Raw genomic sequence first — 14,659 nt, forward strand, 5'->3', positions numbered from 1 at the left:
TGAGCCAATGTTTCCTTGACCTGGCCAGACTAGTCAATGGTAGGGTTTACAAGTGGTCCGTCTCCATGAGCCAATGTTTCCTTGACCTGGCCAGACTAGTCAACGGTAGGGTTTACAAGTGGTCCGGATACGGTTTGAAGATTTTGTCAATCTTCATCCCAGTGGATTCAATTCTGATCCTGACATTATGAAGGGTCAATCTATAGCCCAACGGATAGGCTCGGCCCCGGGGCTAACCCAACCAGTAAGCCCCATGACTAGCCTGGGCTGCAATCCAGCAGGAACGGGAGCGAAAATCCCAACCTAGGTTCAATGGATTAGTGCGCCAGATCAGGCAAGCTCGCAGCCGCCCAATTCCATGTCCAGCCTTAATTGTAATTAGGCTTTGTAAGTGCATTTTAATGAAAGCATATCTGATCATATGAAGAATTAGCTTTTCTTTCTTTTTCTTTCTTTTTTTCTTTCTTTCTCATGAGCGGAGTCTAAACCTGGTGAAGAACAGCAAATGAGGAGCAGTAAAAAACCCCATGAGTGAAGCTGTCCGACCATAGGTAGAAAATAAACGTCCATGAAAGACCAACCGGCGACTGCATATGATCTGCTCCCTCTTTATTGACATCTAGAATCTCAACAGTCCATTTTGGTGATAAACGTTCAACATAACCAGCATTGATGATGTTACTTTTTCTGGCAAGCCCCACCACATGCGGTTGAGGATCAACGGGGAGCAGGTGCTCTGTAGCTCAATAGTGAGATTGCTTATAACTTAACACAATGTTTCATTCACTATTTTGGATTTAACACCCAAAACAACATTCAACTTGGGCCGAGAGATATTCTTGCTCGTTCAAATGCTTGCCTGCAAGGGCTCTTGCTTTCACCTAGCTAAGAAGTTTGGCTTAAGGCCTTTGAATAGGTCAGTCTCCATTAACTTAGCAAATAACATAGTCTGGAAGGATCGGCCTAAAGACCCAAGTCGCTGATCCGAGAACAAAGCCCTGGAAGACTGGTTCTATTGCGTTATAAAAATTTCAGATCCCTAGAAGACAAAAGCATTCAGAGAATAGACTAATTTACAGGCTACAGATTACCTCTTTGTCTATGAAGAAGAGCTTGAATAGACCCCCAAGATTTTCAAGATATTTTACAGTATGTCACATGCAGTGAACAACATAAACCTTGAGACGGGCAGGAGTTCGGGACATGTCTTTGGCCCCCGCTCGTCTCCTTCTAACTTTGGAATCAGGAGAGACGTCGAAACAGGCCTTCAGCTTCTGCTCAGTTCATGGCGTACTTCTGAGTCCAGGCCCTCGCAGTTTCCTCATAGCGTGATCTCTGGTTCTTGTACATGTAAGCGATCTCGGGGACGAGAGGATCATCAGGGTTGGGATCCGTTAGGAGAGAGCAAATGGAGAGGAGGACCTTTGAAACGGTGAGAGCAGGGCTCCACTGCTCCTTGAGAATGTCCAGGCAGATGCTGCCATTCGAGTTGATGTTTGGGTGGTAAACCTGCTCGCCCGGACGAACATAAACATAGTTTAACAGTCGCAAGATTTATTATCATATGTTCAGTAATGCATCATAAAGTCACAAACAACAGCAAAAGAAGGACCTTGCCATAAAAATCCCAGCATTTCCACAAAAGCAAGAATAATACGTTCTAACAACTATGCACACACAAACAGAGGAGCAAAAGGAGCTTCTACTTTATATGGATGCAAGCAAATGACCAAATTCTATTCCATAGCGACGTCTTGGTTCCCCCTGGTTTGAGCCCATGTCCAATCCGAATGTACAGCAAATCAATAAAGTAAACTGACTTCTCAAGTCCTCTCGTAGCTCAGGCAATCAGGAAAGAGAAGACCAGTCGAAGCTGTTCATGTGGCACAACTTAGTAAGCAGGTGCCGGGAAGCAACTGACATGTCAGGAGGTGTTGTCTATGCAGCACATAGATTTTCGTGCAGATAGAAAGAGGAAGAGAGTTTTTTTTTTCTTTTTTCTTTGGGGAGGTCGGAGACTGAGAGGATGGGATTCTGGGAGAAGAAGGTTAAAGGCTTTCATATTTTGAATAGGACAAGAATGTTGCTTTTCATTGGATGGGACAAATAAATGTAGGGTATGATTGGTCCCGGTTTATCGAAGGCAGGTATCTGTTTACAAGGTCTTCGGGAGCAAGGCACACCCTGACAATCGCCTTTAACTTCGTACTCTGGAGATCCAACAAGCAAAAGGAACACTGCTCAAGAGAGTGCCTGAGAGAACACGTTAAAGTGACAGAAACACCATATGGACAAAGACCTAGCGGTACGAAGTCGCACTCCTGCGGAAAGGTCAACAAGATTACCAAGGATGTAGAGACCAAATGTAAACAAATTGAGCGCAGAAGAGCAAAAGGAATCAAAAGGCAGAACTGAGAGAAATAACACTACGTGCAAAAAGGGAAAAGAAAAAAGTGCCTGCTACAAATGCTCATAGACGCCTGGTACATAATTTCACATCATCAGCAGGCTGCAGGAAGACCTGTAACTTCTTATCAGAAAGCAACATCCAGAAACTTTAAAATTCAACCAACAGTTTGATTTATTTCAACCAAACGTCCCATTCAGGGGAAAAGTTTTGTTACGTTTGGTAGGGAGAAAACAAGCAAAATCTTTTTTCGTGCTCGATAATTGTAGAGAAAAATTTGTGCATTTTATTAAACTTTAAATGAAGATTTATAGTTTAAACTTAATTAAAAAAAGTACATAGCAAACCATATCCAAATTCTATTACACAAAACAATATTAACCGTGATACAAGCGCCAACAAAGGCGTGGACCATGCGTAGACATTGTATTTCTCCTATTAGTTTAGAGCTTCAATGGCACGCATGGTCCAGGGATGTTGCTATTTACTTAGTAAACAACGCAACCGTGCTGGATCTAGTGCCTTAGGTGATAAGCTGCAAGCTTGACTGCTAAGAACCAGCCGGACTTGAATCCATTTTAACTGTTGACTATCGTTATTCTAAAATTCAGATGGAATAATACGAAAAACAATTGACTAGCTAATGCGTTTTATCCTATAAAGAAACATGCATAAGCTGGTCTTATAAGATTTTCCTCAGTGAAAGAGATGGGTACATCAAATCAAGGATAAACCAAGTTTATGTTTTGTTCCCATCACACTTGCAAAGAGAGATGCGTTCATGATCATTTTGAGTTTTCAATGAAAAAGAAAGATGTCTTCAGGCTAGGGGCGTCAACTGGGTGGATTTCGAATCTTCGATTAGCCAATATCACATAAAGAAATCAGAATATTCCGATGGAAATCAGTACGTTTCCAACCATAAAGCGACAACCCAAAAGAGAACGGGCGTTATGGAACGAATGGGCAAAGAAAATGAAGGAGATGGGGAGGAAGGACACACAGGAGGAGGCCGCTGCTGTTTAAACAGAAGAGTAGCCAAAGGGTAGCAAAAGTTTACTCTTATTTGATTGAAACAGAAAAATTAGGCCAGATCTACTGTTTCTGGCAAAAAATTTGGCTTTAGCTTGACTTAATTATCACTAATGAAAACCCAAGCTGCCAGCAACATCACAAGATCACAGTGCATCAATCTTTCTGCACTTATGCCGTATGTCGAAGACTAATGGCCATCATACTCGCGCTACCAAAGTGTTGTATTCACCTTGATATCGACTTGGTTTCCACGGAGGAACTATTTGATCAAAACAAAGAGATCCAGCATGATAACAGACAAACGAGCAAATCAGGCGACTAAAGCTTCACCAAACTTCACCCACACCAGGAAGACTTGACGATAACAATAGTGTTATTATTTTTATTTTTATTATTATTATTATAAAGTAGACAGTAACATACACCTTCAAGTAGCTCTTGTTATCACTCCTCGTATCCACCAACATAAAGAAAAGGAACACTAGAATATATATCCAAAACATTCAAAACAAGCAACTATGAGGATTCCAGTCAAAGGATACTCCCAGCATATCTCGAGTTCAAAGTCTGACAAGAGGCCCGTCGCACATTCAAAAAGGCCAAATAAACAAAAGTGTCGATAGCCTCAAAACCCTCAAAACAGGGGTCAAGGCCTCAAATCCTTAAAATAAATAAATGTTATGAAATAATTATAATAATGCGTGACGCATGGAACCCCACTAAACCTGAGAGATTAAACACCAAGACTCAAGTTCATTTTAAGCAGGGCTAACTCTACAAGCGATGTTCAAATGGTGAAAGTTTGGCCCATACCTGATTATGTACATATTTCCCGTTATCCTATGTCCGAAGACACATACAGGTGACTCGAACAGGTGTACGCAAAGGTGTTGTTTGGTTACCTTTATAATTTGTCATTGTTACAGGAATCTACCATATTTTTTGAAGCAGATTTATGGAACAATCTTACAAAGTTACATGAATCTGCCATAAATACATGGAACAGTAAGACAAATCCTCTAATCATGAAAACTATAGAAATACATAAATTTTGACAGGCCACTCCGTGATTAAGTCGCTAACATGGACTACACGTTTAGCCTTGTCAAGATGGTGAACAAGAGTACATTAACAATCAAAACTCTCAAGAGTCCGCGGCTTCATATGGTGAAACCGATACCAACCTGATCCTCTCTCGTAAGAGCATGCTAACAGATTTTTGGCACATTACCGATCTATGACTCATGCATGCAAAAGCTTCCCTAACAAACTGCATTTTTAGGCTTAATTTTGCAGCTGGAGAACAATTAAATAATAAGAAAAAAAATTGTTAAAAAGTGAAATAATATGTGTAAGTTCTTTCCTAAAGACTGACAAGATGACAATTAATAAGCAGAAAATAAAAGGCCTACTTGAAGAAAATTATATCTGAAAGGAGAAAAATGCCATGGCCAGCAAACAATCACGAACCAGCCTCGCGCAGTATAAGACAATGGAAGTAAATGCGATGAACTATGAAGGACTCGAACAAGATCAAGATGAGGAGCTCCAATCAGGAAAAAGGAAAAGAAACAAAAGCAGAAAATATTTAAAAAGACGACGAGCATGATGTTATAGCTTTCATGCAGCCCATACACCCCAAAGCATTTTTATAAGGAGCTGCTTCTTAGGAGATGGCGGCCGAGTCAGTTAAAACACTCAAAAGGATTCAAATTCAGCCTATGCAAACAGTAAGAGAGAAGGTAGACAAGGTCAGATAAAAAAAACTTTCCTTATGTATCGTGTTTTTCTTAGTAGAACAGAATGTTGCCTGTCATGGATGAGAGAAAAACATGTCCTGTTATGGTGATGACAATCGCAACAGAGTTATAATCATCGAAAGGTCGATCCCAAGCCCATTCGCCTTCACCTTTAGGTTACAAGTGAGACGCCAATCTAGAAAGAAGAAGACTGCTTAAACTCTTCACTCAATGCTTTGGTAAAAAATGGTCCCTTTCGGCACAAAGCAGAGCGAAGACGAGGTTTAGATTATTGTATGGAGACAGTGGACATGAGGTAAAGAAGCTGAACAAATAAAAGAAGACCAACAAAGTGAAGGATGACTAAAAGGAAAGAGAGAGGCAAGCAGATAGGAACCAGTTCGCTGTTGCAAGCAGTTGCCTATTTTCCGATTTTATGAATTTAAAAATAATGCAAAACGTTTTAAATTAATTTAAAAATGTTATTTAAAAAAAAAAAAAACACTTCGGCCAGTACTTACGGTATATGTATCACCCAACACGCTCTGATGACACCGGATTTAAAGAATTCTAATAGGCTGATTGCTCGTCCAAGTAACGTTACCGTCTCTGTAGCTACCAATTTCTTTTGAAGACAGATTACGAACGTAGCCACCAGAGTGAGGGATCATGAGTGACAGGCACATGCAAAGATTTGCATTTCACTACAAGTGTAAACTGTGCACCATCTAAACATCAGAAGAGAATATCTAGACTCTATATAAGCAGTTAACTTGAGACTATCTTCCATAGTGTTAGAAGGCAATCAACATGAGGACCCGAGTTGTTGCAATTAGGTAGGTCTTTTACCTTGGTCTGGAAATTGACCTTGGGCGGCTTAAAAGGATAATCTGGAGGGAAACGGATAATCACAAAGAATACTCCACCGGCATATGGGCTGTCTGAGGGACCCATAATAGTCGCCTGCCAATGGAAGAGGTCCTCTCCAACAGGCCCAGCACTACAAGACACGGGTGGGTCTCTCTGCAGATCCTGAAGTTCCTTCTGAATTCTCTTGCTAGCCATGCCTTCTTCCAGTAAGAACTAGAAAAAAACCGTGAGGTATTAAATGTGGATTTCGGCGACAAGAAAAAAACCAAGCAGAAATTCATGGTTGTAGAGACATAAGAGATTCAACCTCAGAAACGAACCAGATAAATAAACATGACAGTAATATGTCCAATAAAACCCAAACAACTGTTCAAGCAATAAAGGGTCGAGAAAAAAAAAAAAAAGAAAAAAAGCTAAGATCGAAGATTTATGGACGACCACAACCACAACAACCATGACAATACGAAACGAGTGAAGAAATATAAATCCCCGTTTCACAATTCAAATAATTCGAAAGCACTTTTAAATGAAGTAGAAGAACTTACAGATAGCAGACGTAACTTTAAAAGAAAAATTAAAAGGCCAAAAAGAATCTAGCAAAAGGAAGGAGGCCAAACTAGCAAAGTACCAAGCCGACAGAAACGCATGAAGAAATCAAGTAATCTCTTCCTACCGATACTAAAACCTTCAATTACCCTGGCCTGAGATATTGAAGACGGATCGAAATCCCTGCCAGAAAAAGCAGAAAAAAAAAATTAGGGGAAAACAGAAACCCTGCGGGCCTATGGAATTACGACGGATTCCATAGAATTCGGACGACAATAGAGATTCTGAAGACTCGACAACCAATCATCAAATTACATCCAAGGATACAAACGTGATCTGAGATTCTTACCTGGAACAAGAAGAGAGAGGGACGTGGGAGGCTATCGGGATCAACGAAAAGACTCTTCTGCGGAAGACGCACGCATCCCAACAAGAGATTACACCATAAAAAAAGTGAGAACGAGACGCAGGAGAGCGAGACTGTGTGTGCTGACAGAGGAGAAAGGGCGGAAAGGGTACGAGCGTAAAACCTAACACGGGAGATCGGCTTTTTGTGGAAGACGCTCACCCGCGAAACTTACAGCTTCGACGCTCGACACGACGGAGAAGAGGAGGGAAGAAGCGACGGAGACGGTTTTGAGGCGAAGGCGCGCCAAGGAGAAAAGGCGGCTCCTTCGGCAGTCACTCATCTACGTAAATGCCCTTCGTTTATTTGCATTTGTCTTGCCTGCCCCTCCTCATCTTCATCGTTGCCCCATGAGCCCGAGATCCATAAAAACTACCGGTTTCGATCGGGTCGGAAGTCGGGTGATAAGAGATTCATGTTCTTTTTTTTTTTTTTCCATTTCAATACAATTTCAGATCCCATAAATGTCTTCTTGATCTATTTACTCCGTTTTGCAAATGAAATTTTGCTTGACAAGCTCACAAAGCACTCGCAAAGAAATTTTTTCTTTCTCAAATCTTATGACGTCTTTTTTTTTTTTTTCTTTCATACTGCAGTTGATAGGAAGGGCTCCATAAGCTGTTCAATATTTTTTCAAAATCTCGAATCTAGAACTGTTTCCACGCAAGTGTTATGACAAGTTGACGGATTCACAATTTGGAGGTATTTACATGTCTTATTTTGGCATGCTTGAGATGTTAAATCTTTCCCTTCTTTTAAGACGCGCCCTCAGTGTTGAATGTACCAAACTATACCGACATAGCCTAAAACTGATTCTTTGCTCCATATTAAGGACTTTCAAGCCAACCCCACCGTAACAAGTTAAAAATCTCGAGTCATTTTTTGTTACATGAAACACAATGTAAGCACTCAAAGATTTTTTTTCATTGCATTTAACCATAGACTTAAGATTGTTTTTCGTTGCATTTGACCATAGACATTATATGACTAGTACTACAACTGAATCTAAAGAAAAAAACACTTACACCATGTTTGATAGCCATCCGAGGCTGGACGCAGATCCATGGACAAGATTATGACAAAAATCAGGTTTTGTCAAAATTAGGTTTTAGCAAAACCCAGTTTTGATGTCATCTAAACGTGCCTAAAATGGTGTTTTGAAAGTAAAACTAAGTTTTGCCTCTAAAATATGTAATGGGATAATTTTCTGGCATAATCTTGTTGGTGTAAGATTTATCTTTCCAAAGGTGATCTGCGAAGGATGTCGGCATCCTAAAAGGAACAAAAGGGTCCCTTCTTCATTTTCATTACATAACAAAGCTCAAAGTCGGCAGAAATGCCAGGGCTACCTGATCTTTATCCCTAACTCAAGTGGTTGAGGCCAACCGCTACTCTTAATCAACGAATGAAGATTTGGACGCTTTACGAAAGTATGGTTCATACATATCGTTGTAAAAGCAAGAAAAAACCGATTTTATGCAAAGCTTTACAAATGGGTAGAATCTGGAACGATGGTTTTGTATTTTTTCGCTCTATAGAACGGGACCAACCTCAACACAATTAGTCATTAAAATATGACTGGCGAGGCACTGAAAGTAGTCTAAGGAAAAGTTGAACAATGGAAAGAAGGGGGACACTTCGAACTTCAATCTTGCAATTCAATCTTGGAATGGAATTAGCCTCCTGCTCACCAGAAACCATTGCTAGAAAACTATTTTAATTTCTACGGTCAAATTTCAAAGGAAATGAAGAGATGCGTCACGGATGAGGAACAGCACTTGTACGTACCACAGCCTTTCGTGGCACAATGGGTGCTGCTGAATTGGCCAAAGAATCTATGCTCTTGCCAAATGCTGTGATCTGATCTTCTTTTCTGATTGACCATCTTTTCATTCCCGTACGCATATTTGGAAATTCCTTGTCTTTTCTCTTTTGGTAAGTTTTTACATCAGAAACAGTAGGTGTACCTTTTTATACGCCTCTGTAAAAGAATCAAATGAAAATTTTCTTTTGTAGGCTTTTCATGGCCTATTGGCTACTGTTCGTCCCTCTCATCTAGTAGTTTGGGCCGCATCTGCTAGGGAATTTAAAGCGAATGTGTGGAACAGAAAGCAGATGCTCAAGGTTGATAAGATTCGAGGACAATAAAGGGATTGCAATTCACTGAAGTTCTAGATTGCTCGGTTTCTCAGCATCGACTTGACAAGCAAAGAATATTTGTTTTGCTTAAAGACCCCAGCTGCACACTTTTGATCTCCGGTCAGTGTGTTCCCTCATAGGTTGATCTTTTCTGCTGATGCCCATCTCTGCAGATGAAATACTTTAGCTTCAATCCGTCATACTGCCCGCCATAGAAGCGATTTTAGGCACTCCTGGCAAGTTTCTACAAAAGCTCAAACCGTAGAAAAGCAGGGTTAAGAGTTAACACTTGATCAAAGGTCTCCACCTACAGACCACAATTAATTTTCACAATGTTTCTCTTATGACCTGCTCGTTACAAGCAGTATCAGCAATCTCAAGTTGGAACAGCACCAAAACTTGCAGCCCACGAGCTGCCTGAGATACATGACGCCCTTTGGCTTCTGCAATTCCAATTTTCATCCTTCACATCAATAATTCTCGTCGCAACCTTATTTATGTGGCAGACAGCCGAAGCTCCCTCCCAATCCCTTGTCCTCCTAGCAGCTTTTATTACTCAGAGGCACAGGTTTAAAGAAAGCTCATAATATTTTTCTTGATATGGTAGTATCAGATTCTGGGGTTGATCAAAAGGCAAAATTCATAACGGAACGGCTTTAGTTTTGAATGTCCTATAAATTGTAATCAACATCACAACGTTTTTAAAACATAGACATGCAACTACTATCTTTCCACCAGGAAAAAGCGTCTGCTTCTCGATACCAACCAGAGGTGATGCGAACGAACTTTTGCGTTACCTGTTACATGTTATTTAATAACTGATCCTTTGAAGCTTATCAATTTGAAGGCTGTCAAGTTTTTGTGATAATTAAAGTGGAAGCGGACGTAAAGATGATGCGATTCCATACTCAACCGCAGAAGAACAAAAAAGGAAGAAAAATGACAATGCACTTGCAGGAATAATTCATTAGCAATGGTTATATGAATGATCACGCCGACTTTACGTTATCCTTAAAAAAGGGCCATTTGATTGTTTGTCATCAGCCATGACCTCTATGGCTTTTGATGGCCCCAGTGGGTGTTGAAATCGGCCAAGCAAGTGGCTGTTTTCTCCTTCTCCCTTAATGTTTTTCAAATTTTTCTTCTAGTTTTTGTTCATGGTGGATAGCAAATAGACTTAAAGTAGCTTAATCTCTCGTTGTCATCAACTCCTACTTGCATTATATTAAGCATGAATTTTCAGAATTGAGACCTCATCACTGCACAGATCCACGCTTATGATGGGACGTGAAACTAATCAAGTATTCTTAAAAGTATAGAAACAAATAAGTATCATAATTTGGAGGAAAAGATTGTTCTTGCATAACCCATGATCATCTTACAACCATCAATACATCTTGAGATTCAAAATCTAATGAACCCAGTTCCCAACTTGAAGAGCACCCCCATGATCCATGACCAACAACACTAAATACCCTCTGAATTGCACGCCACTTGATCATTTCGATAAAGGTGGCAAGATCACCAAGAAAAATAAAAAAAGGAAAAAAGAAAACGTCCAGTCCAATTAAGCACAAGGCTAACCCCAACTGTACATGAATCTTTGATCATGGCCGTCCACCATACTGCACCGGATCAATTCATTTAGAAGAACTTGGGATCGTAGCCGTTGCTTGCGGTCGCAAGGATGTAGTAGGCCACTATGTGGCCGATGGAGCCCCAAGCCAGCACGTCCACGATGTTAAACCCAGATGGGTCGTTGGATTTCAAGAGACCAACATACTCCTTGGCTCTGACGTCGCCTGCCTCAAAGTGAGTCTGCCCATTCTGCTCGGGCAGACCTTGCTTGGCAACATTCTCCCTCTGGAAATTCAAGAAAACGAACCTCCCCATGAACAGGGAGAGGCCAGTGCTCAGGCTGATGACAAGAGAAGCGTTCAGCTCAGCCTTCACACCTCCAAACCTGGCCGGCCTGCTCACCTTGACATGGGCTCTGCTGCCGGTAGACTTGAGGGTGGAGAAGAGGGAGTCTGTGGGTTTCAGGGGGCGCAGCCCTTGGAAAGAAGGTGACTGCTTCTGCAGGGGAGCTGTGAGGTTGAAGAAGGTGGCGGCCATGGCTGTTGCACTGGGTTGCAGGTGTGGGGTGGCGATGCCTTGACACTGGGAAGTGGGTTGGGAGAGAAAAGGAAGAGGCCCTGAATCATATGGATGGGAGTGTGGAGGGGTTGGGGTGCGCATGGTGGTGACTTGGGTGGACGCCATTGGTTGGTTCTGGATAAGAGATCCTGCCCTTGAATCATAGGGCTTGGTGGTAGCGATTTCTTTTATCTCCTTCCTAGTTTTTCCATGATCAAATTTGTGGTGAGCAGTCGCCGGTGGTTCATCCTTGCATTTGGGAAGGCCTCATGTGAGGTCCAAATTTGTAGACCTGCACCACCTCTTCATTAATTTTTGGTGCCGAATCCCTCATGATCTGGGCCGTCCTTAATTGGAACCCTTTCCAATATCATTAATCCATCCATCCATTTTACGGGTGTTTTGGGATAAACACTTTTTATGGGTCTGTGTAGGCAATTGACCACACCTGCCCGCACCGATCAGCTCGGTGGGTCAACTATCAAGTGACCCAAGTGAAAGAAATTGATATGCAAGATCAAATGATACAGTTTGTAGTTGTTTGTTGTCGTATCTAAGATCGTTAGGGAAAAAAATTCGATGTGGACTTAAGGAACCGTTTGATAAAGCCTGAAAAGATTTTGAAGTGTACCGAATGGATGAAGTTGGTCTGCTTCATGCATCTAGAAATCAAACCATAGAAAAACTTTCGCCCTTTTGTAAAAAATTAGCTTTAGGAAAATCAAGTTTTTATTGAGTTTTTAAAACTTAATTTTTTGTTTCTTTAGGCACATAACACATGGTTTTCATGAATAATTTGATGGGGTCAGGTTTTTACTCTCTTTTGCAAATCAGATTTTGTCAAAATTGGATTTTCCTCAAACATAATGTAAACACTTCAGAAACTTGGTGTTGGAGGCAAAATCAGTTCTTCCAAATTCTAACTTCCAGTCTCATCCAAACGCTCCGTTTCTGTTTTCCACCATTAATACAGTTTCTACAAGATGGAGCCATTCAAAATTTTCACAAGTGCGAGGAAGAATTGGTGTTCTACAGTTTCTCTCTCTCTCTCTAGTGGTCAACCACTTCCAGCCACCAATGTCCATGATTGAAAAGCAGAGTTTGAAAGATTTGTCTATTGATGACAATACAACTATAGGAGGCCAAGAGAGGGTTTGGTGTAACGAGGCGACGAGCAATGAGCAGTCAATTTTATGGGCGTCACTTCTTGCGCAGAGTCAGAAGATGAAGAGGACCTTATCGCTAACTTGGAGATGGTTCAAGTTTGAGCTATTGTTCGTGGATAAGTGTCTGAAACTATAGTCGAACCGGCTAACTGAAGTCCAAGTAGCGGAATTCAAGTAGAGTTGAAACTAGACTGGCTTGTAGGTGAATTTCTTCTTGTATGTATGTTAAGATCACTTAACGTATTTTCTATCTAAAACATTAAATCTAGCTACGGGGACAGAAACCCTGATTCCATACACAGTAAGAGACCAAATATTGCATTATTTGATCCAAGTAAGATGCTGTTATATTGCATCCCATGCGTCGTTCGCTTCTTGTGATACGCTGAATCAAACGAGGTGGCAGATTTGCAGTTCGCTTCCTCCAGGGAACTGAACTTAGACTGCTTAACGACAGCTCTTGCTGCTGAATATCCCACTAAGAGAAAAGTGTCCCGATGGAGCCATAGCCGGGTGCAATCCGTGACCACAGTGCCTGGCTCTGATGCCAAATTCTTTATAATCAGAAAATGAGCCGTCGTGTGGCTTTTTTGTTGTGAGTAAAGTAAAACGTTAGCGTAAAACATTTGTATTTGGCTCAAGCGTCATCATGTAACCAGGTGGCTCTCACTCAAAAGGTCCAAGGTTCGAATCACATGGTTGCAGTCATACTCCGGCGTGTTACTCCTTTCGGCTGAAATGATGGCAACTAGTGTTTCTATAAACACGGTGAAGTAAGTCAAGACCTTGAAGACATAAGAGTATGGCGTTAGAGACTTGACCCTATGGCGTTAGAGACTTGACCCCAAAGGCAGTTTCCTCCAAGTAAACATTAAAAAAAAAATGAAACATTTGTATTTATGTGTAATATGACAAAAATGCAGGTTCATCTATAACACAAATTGATGTGTATTTTAGTCAGATGATACACAACATTATGCTTTAGTTCAAGTCATTTTTGTAAAAAAAAAAAAAGAATCATCTTTACACTACCAAAATTTTCAATTAAAATGGATGTGTTCATTTTTTTATTAAAAACATTATTCAATTAAAATAACAATAACTTAATATATGTTTCTCGTCAAAGCATCCTTAAGATCGTATCTATAAGGTTAGATTTCAAAGAAAATATTTTAATAATTAATTTCAATTGATCTGGTTTGTGCTTTTTACCCAAGTGGTCTCATTTTTACCAACTTTTATATTAAGTTATTGGTTTTAAAACATAAAGTATACTTAATATGTTTGCTTTGAAAAAATAATTTTAAGCATTGTGTGTGTGTGTGTGTGTGAACTGATTTTACCTCATTATATTTTTAAGATGATTCAGAGATATAATCGACATTTCGCGATGTTTGCATGTGAAGTTTATATCAGAAGGACAAATATCACTTGAGGAAATAAGTGACTCCTAAAAAGAAATGAAATATATCATAGTGCTCTTCCCAAAGTGGCCCATCAAGAGAAGGGGGAAGGTGCCCCTTCCAGCTTTTGGAAAATCAACCACAACAACGTGGCCGGATTCATCCAAACCATGTACGTACTAAGGGATATTGTGAAAATGTGATTTCTAGATCAACTTTTACAAATTAATAACGAACATTGACTAGTTGAATCGTTCATGTCACGTAATCTGATATATGCAGTTTCCGTTTCTTTTCCGCTTTAATTCATGAGTCTAAGACAACCCAGCTACATCCAATTTTTCGGAATTTTTTAACGCCAAAATTTGGACAGGAAGGCAAATTATCAGTTTCTACTTTTCAACAGCTACATTAGAGCTGTTGCACGGGAAAAATATCCATTTTGGCAATTAGAAGAAATTGATAAAAACAGGTAATAAAACTCAATAAATGACAGTAAATATGGAGTCTTTTCCAACTTCAACCGTTTTTCATCCAAAACTACTTGGGAAATAAAAGGTGAATACGACTCATTTCTTGAACGATGGTTGACGCTAAGCAGTTTTGCCTAGTTAGAAAAACTGCAGCATGTCCAAGTTCAGAACGTCAAGCTACGACTAGAATGTAGAAAGTAAGCAGTTTTCCCCAAGTAAACATTTAAAAAAAAACACAGTTCCTCACAATTATAAAACATGAGAAGTACGTGAAAAATTTTTAGTGCCCTGTTAAACCTGGTTTGACATGCACCTTCTGAGTTTGGAGACATCATAATA

General features: G+C 40.3%; 2 protein-coding genes across 6 annotated transcripts; both read right to left on the bottom strand.

The window, feature by feature from the left end:
• Window positions 1-874: 874 nt before the first annotated feature.
• LOC116250302 (ubiquitin-conjugating enzyme E2 5A) lies at window positions 875-7,280 on the bottom strand. Of its 5 annotated transcripts, none has more exons than XM_031623936.2 (5): window positions 7,128-7,280; window positions 6,947-7,003; window positions 6,747-6,780; window positions 6,031-6,264; window positions 875-1,509 (listed from the first exon to the last, which is right to left on the bottom strand). In XM_031623936.2, the coding sequence occupies exons 4-5, from the start codon at window positions 6,244-6,246 to the stop codon at window positions 1,279-1,281; spliced, it is 447 nt and encodes a 148-aa protein (XP_031479796.1). In that variant the 5' UTR covers window positions 6,247-6,264; window positions 6,747-6,780; window positions 6,947-7,003; window positions 7,128-7,280; the 3' UTR covers window positions 875-1,278. The 5 variants fall into 5 exon arrangements, with proteins under 5 accessions (XP_031479796.1, XP_031479793.1, XP_031479794.1 ...); XM_031623931.2 differs by having other exon boundaries at window positions 879-1,509; window positions 6,725-6,780; window positions 7,128-7,279; XM_031623932.2 differs by having other exon boundaries at window positions 879-1,509; window positions 6,725-6,780; window positions 7,166-7,184.
• Window positions 7,281-10,480: 3,200 nt separating this feature from the next.
• LOC116250842 (photosystem I reaction center subunit V, chloroplastic) lies at window positions 10,481-11,419 on the bottom strand. The gene has a single exon (XM_031624793.1). It carries the CDS (start codon window positions 11,402-11,404, stop codon window positions 10,787-10,789), a length of 618 nt encoding a protein of 205 aa, XP_031480653.1. The 5' UTR covers window positions 11,405-11,419; the 3' UTR covers window positions 10,481-10,786.
• Between the last annotated feature and the right edge of the window lie 3,240 nt (window positions 11,420-14,659).

Source organism: Nymphaea colorata, chromosome 3 (genome assembly GCF_008831285.2).
Source record: "Nymphaea colorata isolate Beijing-Zhang1983 chromosome 3, ASM883128v2, whole genome shotgun sequence".
Taxonomy (NCBI): Eukaryota; Viridiplantae; Streptophyta; class Magnoliopsida; order Nymphaeales; family Nymphaeaceae; genus Nymphaea; species Nymphaea colorata.